Source organism: Lutra lutra, chromosome 11 (assembly GCF_902655055.1).
Source record: "Lutra lutra chromosome 11, mLutLut1.2, whole genome shotgun sequence".
Lineage (NCBI taxonomy): Eukaryota > Metazoa > Chordata > Mammalia > Carnivora > Mustelidae > Lutra > Lutra lutra.
In genome coordinates, this window is record NC_062288.1 from 56,358,485 (window position 1) to 56,380,503 (window position 22,019).

Here is a 22,019-nt window from a genome sequence, read left to right on the forward strand (position 1 = left end):
GAGAATGATGGAACAGCATAAAGACAGTAGAAATAGAAGAAATAGTAGAAATATATGATCAGTTGATTTTTGACCAAGATTTCAAGGGAATTCTGTGAGGAAAATGATCATCTTCAATAAATGGTGCTGTAACAACTGGGTATCTATATATAAAAAATAAACTGACTTAATCATTGCACAATTTATAAAAATTAACTCTAAATGTATATTAGATTTAAATGTAAAACTGAAGTCTTTATTTTTTTAATAAATTAATTAACATATATTGTATTGTTAGTTTCAGAGGTAGAGTTCAGTGATCCATTGGTTACATATAATACTCAGTGCTCATTTCTTCAAGTGTTCTCCTTAATGCCCATCACCCACTTACCCCATCTCTCCCTACCCGCCTCCCCTCCAGCAACCCTCAGTTTGTTTTCTATAGTTAAGAGTCTCTTAGGATTTGTCTACCTTTCTGATTACTTCTTATTTTATTTTTCCTTCCCTTCCCCTGTGTTCGTCTGTTTTGTTTCTTCAATTCCACATATGCGTGAAGTCATATATTTGTCTTTCTCTGATTGACTTTGTTAAGCATAATACCCCTTAGTTCTATCCACATCACTGCAAATGGTAGGATTTCATTTTTTTGATAACTGAGTAATATTCCATTGTATATATATACCACATCTTCTTTATTGATCAGTGGATGGACATCTGGGCTCTTTCCATATTTTGGATTGTGGACATTGCTGCTATAAACATTGTGGTGGCATGTGCTTCTTAAAATTACCATTAAAACCTAAGTCTTTAAACGTGGTATAAAACATAGGAGATAGTTTTATTAACTTTGAGTTTGGCAAAGATTTCTTGTAATAGAATATTAAAAAACATCAATTATAAAAGAAAAAAAATCAGGGGCACCTGGGTGGCTCAGTGGGTTAGAGCCTCTGCCTTCGGCTTAGGTCATGGTCCCAGGGTCCTGGGATCCGAGCCCTGCATCATGCTCTCTGCTCAGTGGGGAGCCTACTTCCCCCTCTCTCTCTGCCTGCCTCTCTGCCTACTTGTGATCTCTCTCTGTCAAATAAATAAAAATCTTAAAAAAAATCAGTAATTCATATTTGATCAAAATTCAAAACTTTGCTTTTAAGCAGACACTTCTACAAAAATGAAAGGCAAGACATACACAGACTGGGAGAAAGTATTTGCAAAAAGCATGTATCTAGTTTACAAAGAGCTCTTAAGTTTAAAAATGGACAAATTTGTTTAAATAGACATTTTACAAAATAGGATGCCTAGATGGTAAATAAACATGGGAACAGATGCTCTCAGTATCTTTAGTTATTAGGCAAAAGCAAATAAAAACCAAAACGAGGGGCACCTGAATGGCTCAGACAGGCGTCTGCCTTCGGCTCAGGTTATGATCCCAGTGTCTTGGGATCAAGCCCCTCATCTCCCTCTCCCACTCCCTCTGCTTGTGTTCCCTCTCTTGTTGTGTCTCTCTCTGTCAAATAAATAAATAAAATCTGAAAAAAAAACCCCACCCCAAATGATATATTACTGTACTTCTACTAGGATGCCTAAAATCAAAAAGAGTGACCATACCAAGTGTTGACTAAGATGTGTAACAGCTGCAGCTCTCATATATTGCTGAGAGTAATGTAAGTGGAGCAACCACTCTGGAAAATGAGATTTGGCAGTTTGTTAAAAGGTTAAACATAACACCTACCATGTGACCCAGCCATTTTTACTCCTACATAGTTAGCCAAGAGACATGAAAGCATATGTCCACACAGAGTTGTATGCAAATATTCCAAAGACATTTTATTTGTAATAGCCCCAAACTGGGAAGAACTGAAATACTTATCAGTTAGGTGAACGGATAAACAGTTTGCTGAATATCTATTGGAATACTACTAGCAAGAAAAAGGAAAGAACTATCAATACATCCAGTAATATGGATGAATCTTAAAATCATCCTGCCAGGCTAAGGAAACCAGAGGAAAGGAAGACTACATATTTTTTGGTTCTCTTTATATAAACTTATGAAAAGTGTACACTTACCTTTAGTGACATAAAGGAGATCATTAATGCCTGGGGTTTGAGGGTAGGGGAGAAATAGGAGGGATGGATTACAAAGTGGCATGACCAAATTTTTTTGGCATGATCACTATGTTTCATTAGCTTGACTGTGGTGATTTTGTAGGTATATACATAGATCAAAACTAATCATATTACCTTAAAATACATTGTTGAACATCAATTATATCTCAATAAAGCTGTTATCAAAAGAGTGTTTATACCTACACATACCTACACACATGGTAATCATAGGGGATCTCACTTCCCACTTAATTATTCACAAGTTTTAACCTTTTGCTAGCTTGTGTATTTAGAGTTTGGCTTCATAGAACCATCATAGTCATGGAAATGATTAAACTGGCATCATTTTAATCATTGCTTCAGTAATCTATTTCTTCTTTACATCAGAGCAATGAAAGTAAATGTGTTGTCTATTTTTATGTTCCTCAGAGCTGTCATATGATACCATTTATGTATGGTAATAGTCTTTATTTAATCTATTTTCTTTCTTCTTCAAATGGTAGTAAAGAGCTCTATATGAGTCCATACACTTTTGTGCTGAATTTCTGCTCTTCTTTAGTGTTAAGTTCTTTTAAAATTAATTTTTTTTTTAGTAATCTCTATGCCCAATGTAGGGCTCAAACTCACAACCCAGAGATCAAAATTGCATGCTCTACCAACTGAACAGCCAGACACCCTTAAAACTTTATTTTCTAACTAGCATGTAGTACAGTTGACTATTTTTGACATTCAGTCCTATGAATTTTAACATATGTATAGATTAGTATAATTATCATAATTAGGATGAGGAGCTCTTCCATAATTCAAAAAAACTTCTATCTGCTGTCCCTTTGTAGTCCCTCCCCCTAATTTTTAACCCTTGGGAACTGCTGCTGTTTTCTCTATCACTGTGGGGTTTTTTTTTTTAAGAATGTCATATAAATGGTGATTATGAACCTTTTGAGACTAAATTCTTCACTCAGCATAATATCTTTGGGATTCATCCAATTTGTTCAGTATAGCAGTAGTCTATTCCTTTTTTGTTGCCAAGTAGTATTTATCAATGTGTCAGGTTTATCTTTTTACCTATTAAAGGACATTGGGTGGTTTACAGTTTTTGGCTATTATAAGTACAGCTGCTGTGAACATTTTTATATAGGTTTTATGTTTATGTTTATTTTAATTTCTTTAGGATAAATACCAGGAGAGAGATTGATAGATTGTAATTATAGGTATAACTTTATAAGGATCTGCCAAACATTTTGCCTGCACACAGCGGTGAATGAGAGTTTTAAAGCTCTTCATTACTGTTAACATTATTGCTTTTATTTTCTGTTTGGGGCATTTCTCATAGGTCTATAGTACTTGTCTCATTGTGGTTTTAATTTAAATTTCTCTCATGGATAATGATGTATATCTTTTTATTTCCTTGCACATATCCTCTGTGGTGAAGTGTCTGTTTAAGTCTTTTGCCCAGTTTCAAATTGGATTTCTTAATACTGAGTGGTGAGCTTAAAAATATATTCTAGATAAGGGTGGCTGGGTGGTTCAGTAGGTTAAGTGTTTTCCTTTGACTAAGGTCATGATCCCAGAATCCTGGGATTGAGGCCCTTCCTTGAGCTCCTTGCTCAGCAGGGAGTCTGCTCCTCTCTCTTCCTCTGTTTGCCACTCTCCCTGCTTGTGCTCTCTGTCAAATAAATCTTACACACACACACACACACACACACACACACAGATTTTAGATGTAAATCCCTTTTCAGGTGTCATTTACAAACATTTTTCCTAGTCTACGGCTTGTAATTTTATTCTCCTAACAGTGTCTTTTGCAGAGAAAAAGGATTTGATTTTCATAAAGTTCAATTTATTATTGTTTTCCTTCTATGGATTATGTTTTGGTATTATATCTAAGAATTCATTGCCTAATCCAGGGTCATGAAGATTTTCTATTGTTATTCCCCTCAAAAAACTTTCTAGTTACAGGCTTTACATTTAGCTCTAGGATCAGTTTTGATGTAATTTTTGTATAAGGAGTGAGGTTTATGTCAATGTCTGTGTTCTTTGCATATGAATGTCCAGTTGTTCCAACACCATTTGTTAAAGACTTATTTTCTACTGACTTTCCTTGGCCTCTTTGTAAAGTATTAGTTGGTCATATTTGTGTAAGTCTGTTTCTGGACTCTATTCTGTTCCATTGAGCTATATATTTACCTTTTTACTAATACCACACGGTCTTGATTATTGTATCTTTGTGGTAAGTCTTAACAATTGGGTAGTAGGTACTAGGTGAGTGGGCTGGGGCTGGGCCATTGTGCAGGTGGGTGCTTGTGACAGCCTGGCCCATTCATAGTACAGGCTTGGTATGTGGATGAGTCCACCCACTACCAGAGGTGGCCCCACCATGCTGTGCCTGGCCACCTGGTCAGCCAGGAGCAGCTGTGCTGGCTCAGGATTCTTTACTGGAAGCTGGCTGCTGACAAATATGAGAATGATCAAGAATTAGAGATGATCTGAAGAGAAACTACTCTTAAATGGACATAATAACCATATATGAAGTGAACTACTGAAGTATGAAGAAAAGATTAAGATATTCTATGAGGAGCATTTGCACCTAGATCTGCTACATCCTGGATGGGTACTTTGAGGTGAGAGATAAAGAGGACCAGTGGATCCTCATTCTCACGGAAGAAGGAGACAGGATAACTCTTTCTGCAGAGATTTATTTTTCAGCCTAGTATCATTTAGAATGTAATCCTTTGCCCTGCTTTAGTTTTCTCTCAACATACTATATATTTCTTTTATTTGTGTTTATTATTGTCTGCTTCTGCCAGTAGAATGTAAGCTTTTTGGGGACAGATTGTGTGTCTTACTTGCTGCTGTATCTGCAGTGTGCCTGGTGCAGAAGAGGCATTCACATACTAACTGAGTGAATGCATGTCTTTATGGTATCAGAATGAATGTTTAAATTTTAGCCACAATTATGTACTGAAGTAGTAGGCTTTTTTTTTTTTTTTTTAAGTATGCCATGTTTTTTTTGGTGAGTTCATCTACTCATTTTTTATTTAGGGCACCTTATACATTTCTTTGGAAACCTGTTTGAAGATTTTTAAAAATTCCAACTCCTAATGTATTTCTAGGAGATGTTAGTAGTCATACTGATCAATCGAACAACTAACCTTGGGTTTTCTGGACCTTCTTAACAACTTCAGATGCATACCTTCTTGCAATTTCAGTTGAACCTTCTAAAAACAGGGTTTTGTGATCCCGTGTAATTTTTCCTTTACAGAAGTAGTAGAATTCAATCCAGTGCATTTTTATCTTGACAGGATTTCCTAACCTCTCATTTTACTATAACTGCTCTTAAATCTCCAATATGTTTTTGTGCACTTTCTTTTCTCCTCATGTGTCAGCAACCTTCTAGCTTCTCTTCTTTCCTTCATCAGCCTTGAACACCATCATAGAACATCCAGACTATCCTGTATTCCCTTTTTTTTTTTAAAGATTTTATTTATTTATTTGACAGAGAGATCGATCACAAGCAGGCAGAGAGGCAGGCAGAGAGAGAGGAGGAAGCAGGCTCCCTCCTGAGCAGAGAGCCCGATGCGGGGCTCGATCCCAGGACTCTGAGATCATGACCTGAGCCGAAGGCAGCGGCTTAACCCACTGAGCCACCCAGGCGCCCCGCTGTATTCCCTTTTATTCCTTTTCTTCCCTTTAGTCTCTTTAAGACCTTAATTCTAGGTATGTTTTATGGCCTGCTATATATGTTTAAAAAAAGTTCTTACCGATTTCAAAAAAAGTTTTATTTTCATGCATGAATAAATTTTATTAAAGTCATATATTTGATTTTTCCCATAGTATGACCAAACATTGTTAATTTAAGGACATTATTATGTCTATTTATAACACGATGATAACATCCTCCCTTGCTAGGAGCACATAAAGCATTTTTGGCACTTAACTAAGTACTTAAACTTTTTAATTGCCCACTGTGAGGGAGCCCATTGTTATCTTAAGTGTGGACATGAGGATTGTGTGAGTTAAGGAAGGACATTGCTGCTTCTTAAGTGATGTCCCATCACAGAATTTCCGTCTTTTTTTAAAAAAATTTTTATTTATTTATTTATTTGACAGAGATCACAAGTAGGCAGAGAGGCAGGCAGAGAGAGAGGGGGAAGCAGGTTCCCTCCTGAGCAGAGAGCCCGATGTGGGGCTTGATCCCAGACCCCTGAGATCATGACCTGAGCTGAAGGCAAAGGCTTTAACCTACTGAGCCACCCAGGTGCCCCAGAATTTCAGTCTTTTGAGGCTTTGTGCAAACCACCTTCTTCCTTCACTAAACATATCATTAAGTCTTGAAGGCATAGCCTTTACTGAAGCCAATGATGAATAGTTTTGATCCTTCATGGTTTCTCATGAGAAATCTACTGTCATTTGAATCATTGGTTTCTTGGTAATGTGATGTTTTTCTTTAGCATTGCTACAATTTTCCTTGTCTTTAGTTTTCTGCAGTTTGATTATGAAGTGTCTTGGCATATATTTTTTGGGTTTACTCTCTTTGAGGCTTGCTCGTCTTCAATTTGTAGATTTATGGTTTTCAGCAAATTTGTAAGATTTGGTTCAGCAATTATTTCTTCACATGGTTTTGTTGACCCTATACTCTTTCTTCTTGTTTTCTGAAGTTCTGATGACATAAATTTGGATCATTCTCTTACTGTTTCACAGGTTCCTGAGGTTCTGTCCATTTTTTGGTTGCTATTCAAATTGGGTACTTTCTGTGTTTCTTTCTTTAATTTCATTGGTGCTTTCCTCTGTCATACTCCTCATGCCATTGGGCCAATCCAATGAGTTAAAAAAATTTTCTGTTCTTTTTCAGTTCTAATATTTCCTTTTGGTTTTCTCTATATCTTCTGTTTTTTTCTTTGCTGAGGCTATTATTTTGTTCCATGTGTGTTTGATCTCTAAGCATTGTTATGATGGCTCCTTTAAAATCTTTGTCAGATAATCCCTCTGTGTCATCTTGGTATCTCCTGGTTGTCTTTTTCTTATTCAGGTTGGGATTTTTTTGGTTCTTAGTCTGGCATGTCCTATTCAATCATATTTTGAACATTTGGGTATTATGTTCTGAGACCCTGCATCCTATTTAACCTTCATTTTTTGGAGATAGGCCCCCAGTTAATGTAGTGTACAGTTTCAGATATGATTAGATCTTCATCTCCTCCCTGGCTCTGCTGACAACACCCCAGCAAATGCAGAATGCTGAATTGTGGTGAATGTCTTGCCTCCTCTCATTGCTGATGGGTGGCAGTGGAAATTCATCTCTCCGTGGAGTCCTGTTGACACTGGGGAACAGGAACCATACTTAAATGTCTGCTTTACCACCACCACCTTATTTTACTCTTTGTGCCTTTTGCTGCCTGGTAAGCCTGGAAGTTCTATTTTCCACTGGGTCCTGCTGACACTTGGGGAGTGGAGATGAAAAAATAGAGTCTCACTAACACTGCCTCACATTGCTTTGTTCCACTTTGTTGCTTCTGAGTAGGACTGGAATTTAGCTTCCCTGCTGGGTCCCAGTGACAGTACCACTTGGGTAGAGTGCCAGCTGATGCCATCTCACATTGCCTTCTTCTGCCTCTTTGTTGATGGTGGGGATGAAAATCCAGCTTCCCACTCAGCCCCGGTGACACTGGGTGGTATGGGGGAGTTTTTCATTTAGTATTTGACTGGAGTAGGGAATATTACAGGAAAGTTTTTATACTACGGGACCACTCTCTTCCCAGTTCTTTGGCTAAAGGGATCAGGCTTTTCTAGGGGTGGTTTTTTTTGTTTTTTTTTTTTAACTCTGTGACTCGGGGTGCCCGCGTGGCTCAGTGGGTTAAGCCTCTGCCTTCGGCTCAGGTCATGATCCCAGGGACCTGGGATCGAGTCCTGCATCGGGCTTTCTGCTCAGCAGGGAGCCTGCTTCTCCTCATCTCTCTCTCTGCCTACTTGTGATCTCTGTCAAATAAATAAATAAAATCTTAAAAAAAAAATCTGTGACTCTTGGGGTTTCTGAATTGCAGGATTTTCTAGCACTCCCTCTGCAATATAGGAGGTTCAAAAGAAGGACTCAGGATTCAAGTCCCAAGGTGTCCCTAGGTACTTCACCTTCTTCTTTCCACTTTTTAGAGTCTTCTTATGTTTGTGTGTTGATTTCTTTTTTAAGGCTGAAGCTGATTGGGTCTACTCCATTTTGTCTGGGATCCGTTGAATGCCTTTATACCTTGGAAGCTGAATGCTTTTGCAGAATGTCACCACTATATCAGTTTAATTTCTTTTGGGTCCTCAGTGCTTTTAGTCCTTTTACTTGCCCACAGCCAGCTCATTCTCATATTTCTCTGAAAGCTTACTTTAAACCTTTTACTGCTTTCCCCAAGCACCTATTGAAATCACACTCTCATTCTTTTCAGTTGACCTTACTTCTTATTTTCTTGAGAGAAAAAAATGAGATCATGTGTGCTTTCTCTCAAATTTCAGTTCTTCTGTTTACAAACTATTCATTTCTTTACCCAGTCTCTGTCTTCTAGTCCAGTTTGAAAGTATTCCTTCAGTACAAGCCATCCATATGTGGCCTTGACCCCATTCTCTCATCTTCTATTCTAAAACATCACTTTCACACTACTTTTATCTTTTTAGTAACTTCAATATATTTCTTTTTATTCTGCACCTTTCCTTCAGCCTAAAAATGCGGTTATTAAGTCTGGTATATCAAAAAACAAAACAAAAATCCACAGTAATTCCTTTACCCATTGTTTTCTGTGACACATCTTAGTTTTTTTCACTTTTGTGATTGGGCATTTTTTTTTAACTCTTCCTTACTTCCTGTTAACTATTAGTGTCCACAAGGATTTTGCTTACATTCTACTAAAATTTTCACTGTGTAGCCTTTCCTTGGATGTTCTTATTTACTTTCAGAGTGTCTAGCGCCATTTATTTGTTAGTAGCTCCTACATTTATGGCAGTAATCTGATGCTCTTGCCAGAGTTTCCAATTGTGTATATATGCTTTCCTGCTAGCTAACTTTACCTTAATTTACTAGATACTTTATCTTGTTCCAGAAAGGATACAAGGCAATCAGTTCACAGAGGTACTTTAAAACAGAGCAAGACATGACAAATTGAAAGTAGAAAAGAAAGAAAAAAATAGCAGGGGACGCCTGGGTGGCTCAGATGTTAAGTGTGCCTTCGCCTCAGGTCATGATCTCAGGGTCCTGGGATGAAGCCCCACATCAGCTCTCTGCTCAGAGGCAAGTCTGCTTCTCCTTCTCCTTCTGTGATCTCTCATACTTTCACTCGCTCTCAAATAAATAAATAAATAAATAAATAAATAAATAAATATCTCAGGAAAGAAAGAAGGGAGGGAGGGGAGAGAGAGAGAGAGAAAGAAAGGAAGAAAAGAGAGAAAGAAAAGAAAAGGGGTGTGAACGTAGAGTTGAACCACCAATGAGAGTACTATAGAATGCACATCACAAACCCTTGTTTGTACACAAACCCTGACTCACTGAGTGGCTCAGTGAGGTAAGCATCTCACTCTTGGTTTCTGCTCAGGTCACGATTGGTGGGTTGAGCCCTGCATCAGGTACTGCACTCAGTGTGGAGTCTGTGTTAGATACTCTCTCTGAACCTCACCCCTGCTGTTTCTCTAAATAAAAAAATTAAAATCTAAAAACAATAGCAACAACAAAATATACACCACAGAAACCCGTTTGGAGCTGCTAATACACAATTCATGTGTTGCCATTCTTTCCTTCTAACAGATATACTGCAAAATGATTGTGGTCATGCTCATTGATCTCAGATATGACCTCAAAATAACACCCATAAGGAATAGTATTGTTTGAAAAACAAGCCTATTTACCATCCTTGATGAATATATTTTCTTTTCTTTTTTTTTTTTTTTTTAAAGATTTTATTTATTTATTTGTCAGAAAGAGAGGGAGAGAGAACGAGCACAGGCAGACAATGGCAGGCAGAGGCAGAGGGAGAAATAGGCTCCCTGCCGATCAAGGAGCCCGACGTGGAACTTGATCCCAGGACGCTGGGATCATGACCTGAGCCGAAGGCAGCTGCCCAACCAACTGAGCCACCCAGGCATCCCGATGAATATATTTTCTATGAATAAACCACTAAGATTGCTCTGATCTTCTAGCAATTATAAGAAAGGAAATCTTGTCTGTCGTACAAACCATTATCTCTAAGATAAAAGGAGGCCAATTAGGACAAGTAAAGCTGTTGTCTAGTTTTTGTTTTGTTGTGGAAAGTTACACAAAAATAAAGATAAATAATGAAACCCTTTATACTTTTCAGCCAGATTCAGCTTTTGTCAGTGTTTAATTACCAAGCTATTCTTAGTGATAAAACTAGAGACCCTCATAAGGACAGCATTTCACATTGCTAACGCAGATGTCCCAAGTTACCTGAAATTTAAAAAACAAAAATAGGTAACACTTAATGAGTGCTTACTATGTAACAGTTACTTTATTATAAGTATTTATCCAACTTAATTCTTGCAGGGGCCTTATAAGTGAGGAAACTGAGGCAAAGAGAAATTAGATGATTTATTCAGAGCCAGTGGCTGCTAAGAGATGGAACCAAGATTAAAACCTAGCCAGTCTGTCTCCAGAATGTGCACTCTTTACCATTATCCCATTTCTCCTGCCTTCCCCAAACAATTTTTTCTAGTCATCTGAGCTGACAACTTGTAGTCTTCTTGACTCTTCCATCTGCCTCACCTCACCCTTCCAGTTAATCATGCTTTGGCATTTTTACTATCTTATGAATTCTCAAATTTCTCTTCTATCTCTTAAACCAGTGTGTTAATTCAGTATCTCTTATAGCTTGTTAGTAAGAGGCTTGTTAGGAGATAAGGATTGTGAGAAGATAAGATTTTGTTAAATAACTAAAAGTCAACAATAAAATTTAAAGATCTAATTAGCTTTATTAATCAGTTCATGAGTCAGTCAGCATCCCTTCTAGTAAGTAGAAGGGAGCTCCGAAGTATTACAGAACAGAAGAGGCTTTTTATTGATTTTTCTTGACTTCTTTTGGGTTACTTGAACATTTTTAAAGAGTTGATCTTGATTTATTTGTTTTTTTTTTTTTTAAAATACTTTATTTATTTGACAGATCAGAAGTAGGCAGAAAGCGAGGGGAAGCAGGCTTCCTGCTGAGCAAGAGAGCCTGATGTGGGGCTCGATCCCAGGACCCTGAGACCATGACCTTAGCTGAAGTCAGAGGCTTGACCCACTGAGCCATCGAGGTGCCCCTATTTATAGTGTTTTGAGTGTATTACCTTCTGTAGTTTTCTGAGCGGTTGGTATGGGTATTATAATATATGTATGTGTCTTATCAAATTCTACTAGTATCAGTGTTTCAACACTTTGAGGGAAGTGTAAAAGCCTTTTGTTTAAGTTCCTTCACCCTACCCACTTTTAACTATCATTGTCTTAAGTGTCAGATAGTATAATGTAATAACTTTTGTTTCAGTCATTATATATGATTTAGGAAACTTATGATGAGAAAGATAGTCTTTGACATTCCCTTATATTTCTGTTCTTTCCATTGTTATTCCTTCCTAATGCTCCAGTGCTCTTTCAAAGGGCACAACGTGGGGGAGGGACAGAGAGAATGAGAGGGAGAAGCAGACTCCCCACTGAGTGGGGAGCTCCATGTGGGGGCTCAGTCCTAGGACCCTAAGATCATGACCTGAGCTGAAGGTAGACACTTAACCAACTGATCCACCCAGGTGCCTCGAAAATTCATTTCTTTTTGGTTGACGCTTCCTTTACCTAGTCTTTAAGAATGCGTCTTCTCGAGACATATTCTTTTAGTTCTCCTTCATCAATGAAATTTTGATTTCACTTTTTTCCTGGTGGATAGTTTCACTGGATATAAAATTTGTGGTTGAAGGTTCTTTTCTCTTAGCAGTTGAAAACTGTTGTGCCACTTCCTTCTGGTTTCCATGGTTTCATATAAGAAATTCTCTGTTATTCAAGTTGATATCCCTTTGTAGATAATGTTTTTCTTTGGTTGCTTTCAAGATTTGTTTTTGTTTTTAGTTTTCAGAATTTTCATTAATTTGAATTTATCCTAGATGAGTCATTTTTTGTTGTTTTGGATGTGGGGGTCATAAGACGCTCCAGTCCTGGGGTTTTTTAACCAGTTTGTTTTCCTCTTTACTCTCTCACAGACCTCCTTTGTTGTGTTCTGTTATTTCTAACATAGTTTTACTTAGTGGTAAAGGAGAAGGAAGAAACCGTAAGTCCTTTTGCTCGTTTTTAAATTACAATGTATGGAACTTATTTGAATCTGGATTTAAGTAAACTATATGAAAGTATAATAATTTCTGATATTTATGGGATGATAAAAGTTTTGAAAACTGGGGGTATCTGGCTGGCTCAGACTATGGAGCATGTGACTCTTGATCTTGGGGTTGTAAGTTTGAATCCCACGTTGGGTGTAGAGATTACTCAGAAATAAAATCATGGGACCTGGGTGGCTCAGTCAGTTAAGTGGCTGCCGTTGGCTTAGGTCTTGATCCCAGAATCCTGGGATCAAGCCCCATGTTGGACTCCCTGCTCAGCAGAGAGCCTGCTTCTCCCTCTGTCTTCCTGCTGCTCTGCCTACTTGTGCTCTCTCTCTATCTCTCTGCCAAATGAAAAAAAAAAATCTTAAAAAAATGTTTGAAAACTGGATAGTTTATATAGGCATATCTTGTTTCATTGTGCTTTATTGCATTTTGCAGATACAGCTTTTTTTTTTTTTTTTTTTTTTTTTTTACTAATTGAAGGTACAGAATTCTGTGTCAGGCAAGTTCATTGATGTCATTTTCCCAATAGCATCAGCTCACATAGTGTCTCTGGGTCATATTTTGGTAATTTTTGCAATATTTCAGACTTCTTGATTACTAGTATATTTATTCTGATCTGTGATCAATGATTATGACTCATTGAAGGTTAGATAATTAGCATTTTTTAGCAATAAGGTATTTTTAAAATTAAGGAATGTATATAGGCTTTTTTAGGCATAATGTTACTGCACACTTCATTTGACTTGCTTTATTGTCATATTTGTTTTACTGAGGTAGTCTAAAACCAGATGTACAATATCTGTGAGGTATGTCTATATTAAAGAATTACTCAAAAAGAAAAAAAATCTCCGATTGACTTATTTCACTAAGCATGATACCCTCTAGTTCCATCCACGTCGTCACAAATGGCAAGATTTCATTTCTTTTGATGGCTGCATAGTATTCCATTGTGTATATATACCACATCTTCTTTATCCATTCATCTGTAGATGGACATCTAGGTTCTTTCCATAGTTTGGCTATTGTAGACATTGCTGCTATAAACATTCGGGTGCACGTGCCCCTTCGGATCACTACGTTTGTATCTTTAGGGTAAATACCCAGCAGTGCAATTGCAGGGTCATAGGGTAGTTCTATTTTCAACATTTTGAGGAACCTCCATGCTGTTTTCCAGAGTGGTTGCACCAGCTTGCATTCCCACCAACAGTGTAGGAGGGTTCCCCTTTCTCCGTATCCTCGCCAGCATCTGTCATTTCCTGACTTGTTAATTTTAGCCATTCTGACTGGTGTGAGGTGATATCTCATGGTGGTTTTGATTTGTATTTCCCTGATGCCGAGTGATGTGGAGCACTTTTTCATGTGTCTGTTGGCCATCTGGATGTCTTCTTTGCAGAAATGTCTGTTCATGTCCTCTGTCCATTTCTTGATTGGATTATTTGTTCTTTGGGTGTTGAGTTTGCTAAGTTCTTTATAGATTTTGGACACTAGCCCTTTATCTGATATGTCATTTGCAAATATCTTCTCCCATTCTGTCAGTTGTCTTTTGGTTTTGTTCACTGTTTCCTTTGCTGTGCAAAAGCTTTTGATCTTGATAAAATCCCAAAAGTTCATTTTTGCCCTTGCTTCCCTTGCCTTTGGTGATGTTCCTAGGAAGATGTTGCTGCGGCTGAGGTCGAAGAGGTTGCTGCCTATGTTCTCCTCGAGGATTTTGATGGATTCCTTTCTCACATTGAGATCCTTCATCCATTTTGAGTCTATTTTCGTGTGTGGTGTAAGGAAATGATCCAATTTCATTTTTCTGCATGTGGCTGTCCAATTTTCCCAACACCATTTATTGAAGAGGCTGTCTTTTTTCCAATAAGTCAATCGGAGAAAGACAACTATCATATGATCTCCCTGATATGAGGGAGAGGAGATGCAACATGGGGGGTTGAGGGGGTAGGAGAAGAGTAAATGAAACAAGATGGGATTGGGAGGGAGACAAACCATAAGTGACTCTTAATCTCACAAAACAAACTGAGGGTTGATGGGGGGAGGGGGTTGGGAGAGGGGGGTGGGGTTATGGATATTGGGGAGGGTATGTGCTATGGTGAGTGCTGTGAAGTGTGTAAACCTGGCGATTCGCAGACCTGTACCCCTGGGGATAAAAATATATGTTTATAAAGCTGTAAAAAAAAAAAGAAAAAAGAAAGGATGAATACCCAAGTTTTGTAGCAACATGGACGGGACTGGAAGAGATTATGCTGAGTGAAATAAGTCAAGCAGAGAGAGTCAATTATCATATGGTTTCACTTATTTGTGGAGCATAACAAATAGCATGGAGGACAAGGGGAGATGGAGAGGAGAAGGGAGTTGAGGGAAATTGGAAGGGGAGGTGAACCATGAGAGACTATGGACTCTGAAAAACGATCTGAGAATTTTGAAGGGGTGGGGGGTGGGAGGTTGGGGGCACCAGGTGGTGGGTATTGTAGAGGGCACGGATTGCATGGAGCACTGGGTGTGGTGCAAAAATAATGAATACTGTTATGCTGAAAAAATAAAAAAAAAAGAAAAAATGGGAAAAAAAATCACTGAATTGTTAGTGGGATGATATTGTCATTGTGTCAAAATAAAAGATTTTAACTTTTAGAAATATTTACTAATGTATTTACAGATGAAATTATGAGATGTATAGGATTTACCTCAAAAATAATTTATATAGTTTTATGTATAGGGTTGATGGTTGTTGGGGCTGGGTGATAAATATGTAGGGTTCAGAGTACTTTGTGTATGTAAGAAATCTTTATATTTAACAGTTTTAAAAGTTTAACATGTATCTCTTGAACATAGATTAAGAATTAGGGAGGAAAGAAACATGCTTGATTTATTTTCTTTGTACTTAATACATGAAATCAACATTGTAATAAGCTACTAAGTTTTGATATATTTTCTTGAAAGGTGAGGAAGCATTGAAATTGCTTATAGTCTATTCATCAGCTCTGACTGATACTTGAGGAGCCCCAAGAACTATTTAGTTCCTGTGAACAAGTAATTATTAACATGGAAATATTTTTATCCTGTAAGACCTGATGTGTGTTCTTTGAGTGAGCTCTTCTCTTTTGTCCAGAATATGAAGAGTTCCAGATTTGACTGTGCTGTAGGATTGGCATTTTGTTACATTAGGAATTTACCCATTCTCATTTTCTTTAACAGCTTTCTGTTCAAAATCAGAAATTTGAGACAAATGAAGATGGAATCCCAAAAGTGGATCAGTTTCATTTGGTATGTGACCTTTTTGTCATTTACTGGTTGGAAACATATGCTGTAATTGTAGCAGTAATGTAAACATAAATATTTGACTGAAAATATCCTCTGCTTTTTGTAAGAATGCAAAATTGCATTCACAATAAAGAAATACTGAAAAAAATTCAAATGCCTTTCTTACACCACTGGCAGGGAATTACTGCTAGAGAATATTGTTGGATTGTACATTTGTCACACAAATTATATAATATTATAAGTAATAACTAAAGAAAAATAGTCTGCTTTGTCTTCTAAGATCATATAATATTAAAATTAATGTTTTACTAATTTTTATAGGCATCTAGCTGTGTCTTTTCTTTGTCATATATCTGTCATTCATATTGCTCTGCTATTAATGTATGAATTCCACCAACATATTTTGAGTATCTATTCCACACTAGGAATTGAACTAGATGATGTATTACCAGAATTGCTGCATTGAATAAATGAATAATTTAGAAATGTGAACCAGGGAAACAACCAAGATCTCTAGGTAGGGTATTAAGAAAGTACTTTGGAGGAAGCTAATCAGAGAAAGGTAGAAGGAAGAGAGGTAGGTAGAAAATGCCACCAAGTAGTTTGAGGTAAATCTTCAAGATTGAATTAAGAGTTTACAAGAGAGAATGAGATGGTGGTATTCCAGGTTAAGACAACAAATAACCTGTATTAAGACTTGAAAATATTAAATTCTTTTGAAATAGAATAGTCCTGTATGACTAGATGTTAAGAGGTTATAACTGGCAGTAAATGAGTTTATGGAAGTATAAAAATCAAGCTCTAAAAGTTCTCATGCCATTTTTTAAGAAAGAAAATGTTTATTTAAAAATAAATGGCTTGGGGCCCCTGGGTGGCTTAGTCGTTAAGTGTCTGCCTTCGGCTCAGGTCATGATTCCAGGGTCCTGGGATTGAGCCCCGCATTGGGCTCTCTGCTCAGTGAGGAGCCTGCTTCTCTGTCTCCCACTCCCTCTGTTTGCATTCCCTTTCTCTCTATGTCTCTATCAAATAAATAAATAAAATCTTTAAAAAAATGGCTTAATATCTCATTTCTTTTTAGTGCTGAATAATATTCCATTTTCTGAATGTACCATGGTTTATTTACCTATTCACCTACTAAAGTTCATTTAGGTTGCTTACAGGTTTTGGCAGTTATGAATAAACATCCATGTGCAGGTTTTGTGTGGGCATAAATTTTTATTTCATTGGGTCAATACCAAGGAGCACAGTTGTTGGCTTATATGGTAAGAGCATGTTTAGTTTTGTTAGAAAGTGACAATCTTCCATAGGGCACCTGGGTGGCTCAGTGGGTTAAGCCGCTGCCTTTGGCTCAGGTCATGATCTCAGGGTCCTGGGATCGAGTCCCACATTGGGCTCTCTGCTCAGCAAGGAGCCTGCTTCCCTCTCTCTCTCTCTCTCTCTCTCTGTGTCTTCCTCTCTGCCTACTTGTGATCTGTCCCTGTCAAATAAATAAAAAAAAAATCTTAAAAAAAAAAAAAAAAGTGACAGTCTTCCAAAGTGGCTATACTATTTTGCATTACCATTCCTGTTGCTCCACATCCTTGCTAGCATTTGATATTGTCAGTATTCTAGATGTATAGTGGTATCTTGATTTAATTTACATTTCCCTGAGACATGATGTGTGGAGCATTTTCTTATATGCTGATTTGCCATCTATGTCTCTTTGGTGAGGTGTCTGGCAAGGTCTTTGGCCCAATTTAAATAATGTTGTTTTCTAATTGTTGAGTTTTAAGTATTCTTTGTGTATTTTGAAAAACTATCCTTTATCCGAAATGTCTTTTGCGAATATTGTCTCATAATCTGTTGCTTGTCTTTTAATTTTTTTGACCATGTGTTTTGCAGAGCAGAAGTTTTTAATTTTAATTTTAATGAAGTCTAATTTGTCAGTTTTTCTTTCATGGCATTTGGTGTTGTATTCTAGAAAGTCATCACCAGACCCAACTTCATCTAGGTTTTCTCCTATGTTATCTTCTAGGAATTTTATAGTTTTGCATTTCACATTTAGATCTGTGATCAATTTTGTGTTAATTCTTATGAAGAGTATAAGGTATCTGTGTACATTCATTTTTTTACATGTGGATGTCCAGTAGTTCCAGTGCTATTTGGTAAAAAGGCTATTTTCGGGGCGCCAACCGAGTCACCCAGGTGGTTAAATGTCTGCAACTCAGGTCATAATCTCAGGGTCCTGGGATTAAGCCCTGTGTCAGGCTCTCTGCTCAGCAAGGAGTCTGCTTTTCCCTCTCACTTTCCTTCTGTGCTCTCTCTCTCTCAAATAAATAAATAAAATCTTAAAAAAAAAAAACAGGAAAGACTATCTTCATTGTATTGCCTTTTCCTTTTGTCAAATATTATTTGACTATATTTTATGGGTCTGTTTTTTGCCATTAACCTATTGGTTTATTCTTTAATATCACACAGTCTTGATTACTGTAGCTTTATAATAAGTCTTGAAGTTGGGTAGTGCCAGTCCTACAACTTTGTTCTTGAATATTGTGTTGATTATTCTGAGTCTTATTGCCTTTCCTTGTAAATTTTAGAATTAGTTTGTTCATATCCACAGAATTACTTGTTGAAAGTTTGGTTTGGATTGTACTGGATGTACAGATCAAGTTGGGGAGAATTGATACATTGACAATACTGAGTTGTCTTATCCATCAGTATAGAATATCTCTCCATTTATTTAGTTTTTCTTTAATATACATATATTTTTAATATTTCATTTATTTATTTGTCAGAGAATGAGAGAGAGAAAGGCAGACAGAGGGGGAAGCAGCCTCCCTGCTGAGCAAGGAGCCTGATACAGGACTTGATCCCAGAACCTTGGGATCATGATCTGAGCTGAAGACAGATGCTTCACTGAATGAGCCACCCAGGCATCCCTCTTTAATATCTTTCATCAGAGATTTGTAGTTTTCCTCATAGAGATCTCATACCTGTTTTGTTAGATTTATACCTAAGTATTTTGTTTTTTGGTGTGCTAATATAAATGTGTTTTTAAATTCAAATTCCACTTGTTCATTGCTGTATATAGGAAAGTGATTGACTTTTGTATATAAACTTTATATGTGGCAACCTTGCTATAATCAGTTACTAGTTCCAGGAGTTTTTTTCTGATGCCTTCAGAATTTCTATATAGACAATCATGTCATCTGTCTATAAACAAAAAGTTTTTCTTCTTCTTTCCAGATAACATTGTGTCATGCCATTTTGATTATTTGGACTGTAATGAAGGAACACATACAGTTTAACTCTGTAGTCCTTTAATTTATTTGACCACAGAAACATTGTGTTTTATAGCATCTAATATCCCATGAAAATAGCTTTTAAAAAACTCAGTAGAAATGATTAGTAAGGAGCTTTGCCATACTTCTTGGATAATAGTAAAAAAAGAAATTTGGAGATGACTTTTGGGAGATGGTGAAGTTGTTTATTATACTTGCTGGCTGTAGTATAGAATGAGATAACAAAGATGATAATACTTTATACTTCTAAAAAACAGGATACAGATTTCTTGCCATTGGCAAAATAGCAATACTGATACATTAGAGGTTGTAGCTTCACCCAAAGTGAACACTTGAAACTCCTGCTTTTTCAGACTTGATATAAAAATTACACTGTAAAAAATTATCCTGAAATTTAGTGATTTAACGTGCATTTACTGTCTTACAGTTTGTGACTTAGGAATCTGGGCATAACCTATTTGGGTTCTCTGCTTTAGGGTCTTTTACAGGCTGCCATCACGTTGTTGACTGGGCTGTCCCAATGCTTGACTGAGGAAGATCAGCTTTCAGGCTCTCATGACTGTTGGTAGAATTCATTCCCTTTCTAGTGCACCAGAAGTTGCCCTCAATCTTTGCCATATGTCCATCATGATAGCTTGTTCCATCAAAGTGTATAAGCAGTGAAAGGAGTAGAAAGTCTGTTAGCTAGACTGAAGTTATAGTTTTTTCATAACCAACTCACTACGTCAATCATACACTTAAGAGGAGGGGATTATGTAAGGATGTGAATACCAGGAAGTAGGGATCCATGCGCAAAATCATAGAAGTTGCCTACCACAGTTACAGTCTGTTAGTTGTGTGCTAGGCACTCTGCTAGGTGTATGTATAAAGAAGGTGAAGGTGAATAAATAGAAGAAGCTCTTATTTAAGGGCACCTGGGTGGCTCAATAGGTTAAAGCCTCTGCCTTTGGCTCGGGTCATGATCCCGGGGTCCTGGGAACCTGCTTCCTCCTCTCTCTCTCTCTGCCTGCCTCTCAGCCTACTTGTGATCTCTGTCTGTCAAATAAATAAACTCTTAAAAAAAATTCTTATTTAATGTGGGTAGCTGCTTAGGGAGACCAAATTAGAAGAATATTTGGCTTATGTAGTATTTCCTTGTGGGATCTGAGACAGCTATTAGTGCTAGGAATGGGTTTGTCTTTATATTTTGTAATCACACGTAGTTACCAAACAATTGAGGGAACTATAATTTAGACATTACAGTGGCCATATCAAAAGTGGAGAGAAATCAGAGAATTATGTAACTGACAGATATTAGAGGATAATTAATTCACTAATTCCCAGCCCCCAGAAGAATTTCTTTATTAATAGGTCCAACAGATGACCCTCAGTCTTTGCTAAAGTACTTTTAAGTTCAGATAAATTCATTTTTTATTGTACAACTCTTAAGTTTATCTGAAAGTAGTTCTTCAAATAGATGTTCCTTCATATAACATGTTTGTGATACAGTATTCAAAAGTTACAAAAAGAAGCACATCCCTATTGATGTGTCCTCTAGCTACCCAGGTCTGTTCTCCCAGTAGTAGTGCTAGTTTCTTTTCTTTTTTCTTTTTTTTTTTTTAAGATTTTATTTATTTATTTGACAGAGAGAAATCACAAGTAGGCAGAGAGGTAGGCAGAGAGAGAGGAGGAAGCAGGCTCCCTGCTGAGCAGAAAGCCCGATGTGGGGCTCGAACCCAGGACCTGGGATCATGACCTGAGCTGAAGGCAGCGGCTTAACCCACTGAGCCACCAAGGCGCCCCAGTAGTGCTAGTTTCTTAAGAATCTTTCCAGAGAGTTATATGTGGAATCTAAAACAAAACAAAAACAAAATCCAAGGTCACAGATACAGAGACCAGATTAGAAGTTGCCAGATCATAAATACATACATGGAAAGGTCTATGTGTGTATGTATCCTTTTTAAAACAGATTATCATATTGTTAAGTTAAAAAAAATTATATTTGCTCTGTACCCTCAGTAAGAGCAGAAGCTTTGTGTTCGGTATCATTGTATTCCCAGTGTCAATAGTTGATACATAGTAAGACCTAAATATTTTTTGAATGAATGAATGAATCTTTACTATATTTTTTTCTGATAAATATTCTTCATCTGCCATTTTTTGAACTTGCTTTTATCCTCAATCCCCCCCCCCCATATTTTCAACCTCTCTGGAATTCATTTTTGTATATATGAAGTATATATACATATATATATGTTTTGTATATATGAAATCAGGTTCAAAAATTTTTTTATATGTGGACAGATAGTTGACCCAGCACCATTTATTCAATAGACAGTCTATCCCTACTGATTAAGAAAACTATTCCAAGCTCTGCCACATTTTCATTCAGGAATCTGGTTGGGGCTCTGTTCTGTTCTTTGACTTGGTTTTTTTGTTGTTGTTATTTTTTTTTAAGATTTTATTTATTTATTTGACAGAAACACAGCAAGAGAGGGAACACAAGCAAGAGGAATGGGAGAGGGAGAAGCAGGCTTCCTGCCGAGCAGGGAGCCTGATGCAGGGCTCAATCCCAGGACCCTGGATCATGACCCCAGCTGAAGGCAGACGCTTAACGACTGAGCCACCCAGGCGCCCCTGTTCTTTGGCTTGTTTATTGATCCCTGTGCCAACACTATGGGGTTACATGCTTTAAAATGTTGTATCTTTATAGAGAGAGGGCTTTGACTTTCCTTCCTTATGTTTTCCTTCAACATTGTTTTGGTCATTCTTACCATTTTATTTCTCCTTATGAATTTTGGCACCAACTTGTTAAGTCCTCTGAAAAACATTGTTGTTACTTTGTAAGTATTTTGAATTAGTAGGTTAATTTGAAGGAGAATTGTCTTAATGATATACTATTTTTGTAGTTGGGAAAATAATACATCTCCGTTTCTTCAGGACATTATTTTTATTTTATTCCTTATTGTATTGGATTGATTATAGGTAGATTTTATTATTATTTTTAAAGATTTTATTTATTTATTTGACAGACAGAGATCACAAGTAGGCAGAGAGGCAGGCAGAGAGAGAGGAGGAAACAGGCTCCTCGCTGAGCAG

General features: G+C 37.1%; 1 protein-coding gene across 5 annotated transcripts in view; it reads left to right on the forward strand.

Annotated features, from left to right (window-relative positions):
• The window catches only part of STK31 (serine/threonine kinase 31), a 91,398-nt gene that overhangs the window by 65,528 nt on the left and 3,851 nt on the right, over positions 1 to 22,019 (forward strand). For all 5 annotated transcript variants that reach the window (XM_047695936.1, XM_047695935.1, XM_047695937.1 and 2 more), the window contains one exon: positions 15,595 to 15,663. In XM_047695936.1, coding sequence (XP_047551892.1) covers positions 15,595 to 15,663 — 69 coding nt within the window. The remainder of the gene's footprint in view (positions 1 to 15,594; positions 15,664 to 22,019) is intronic.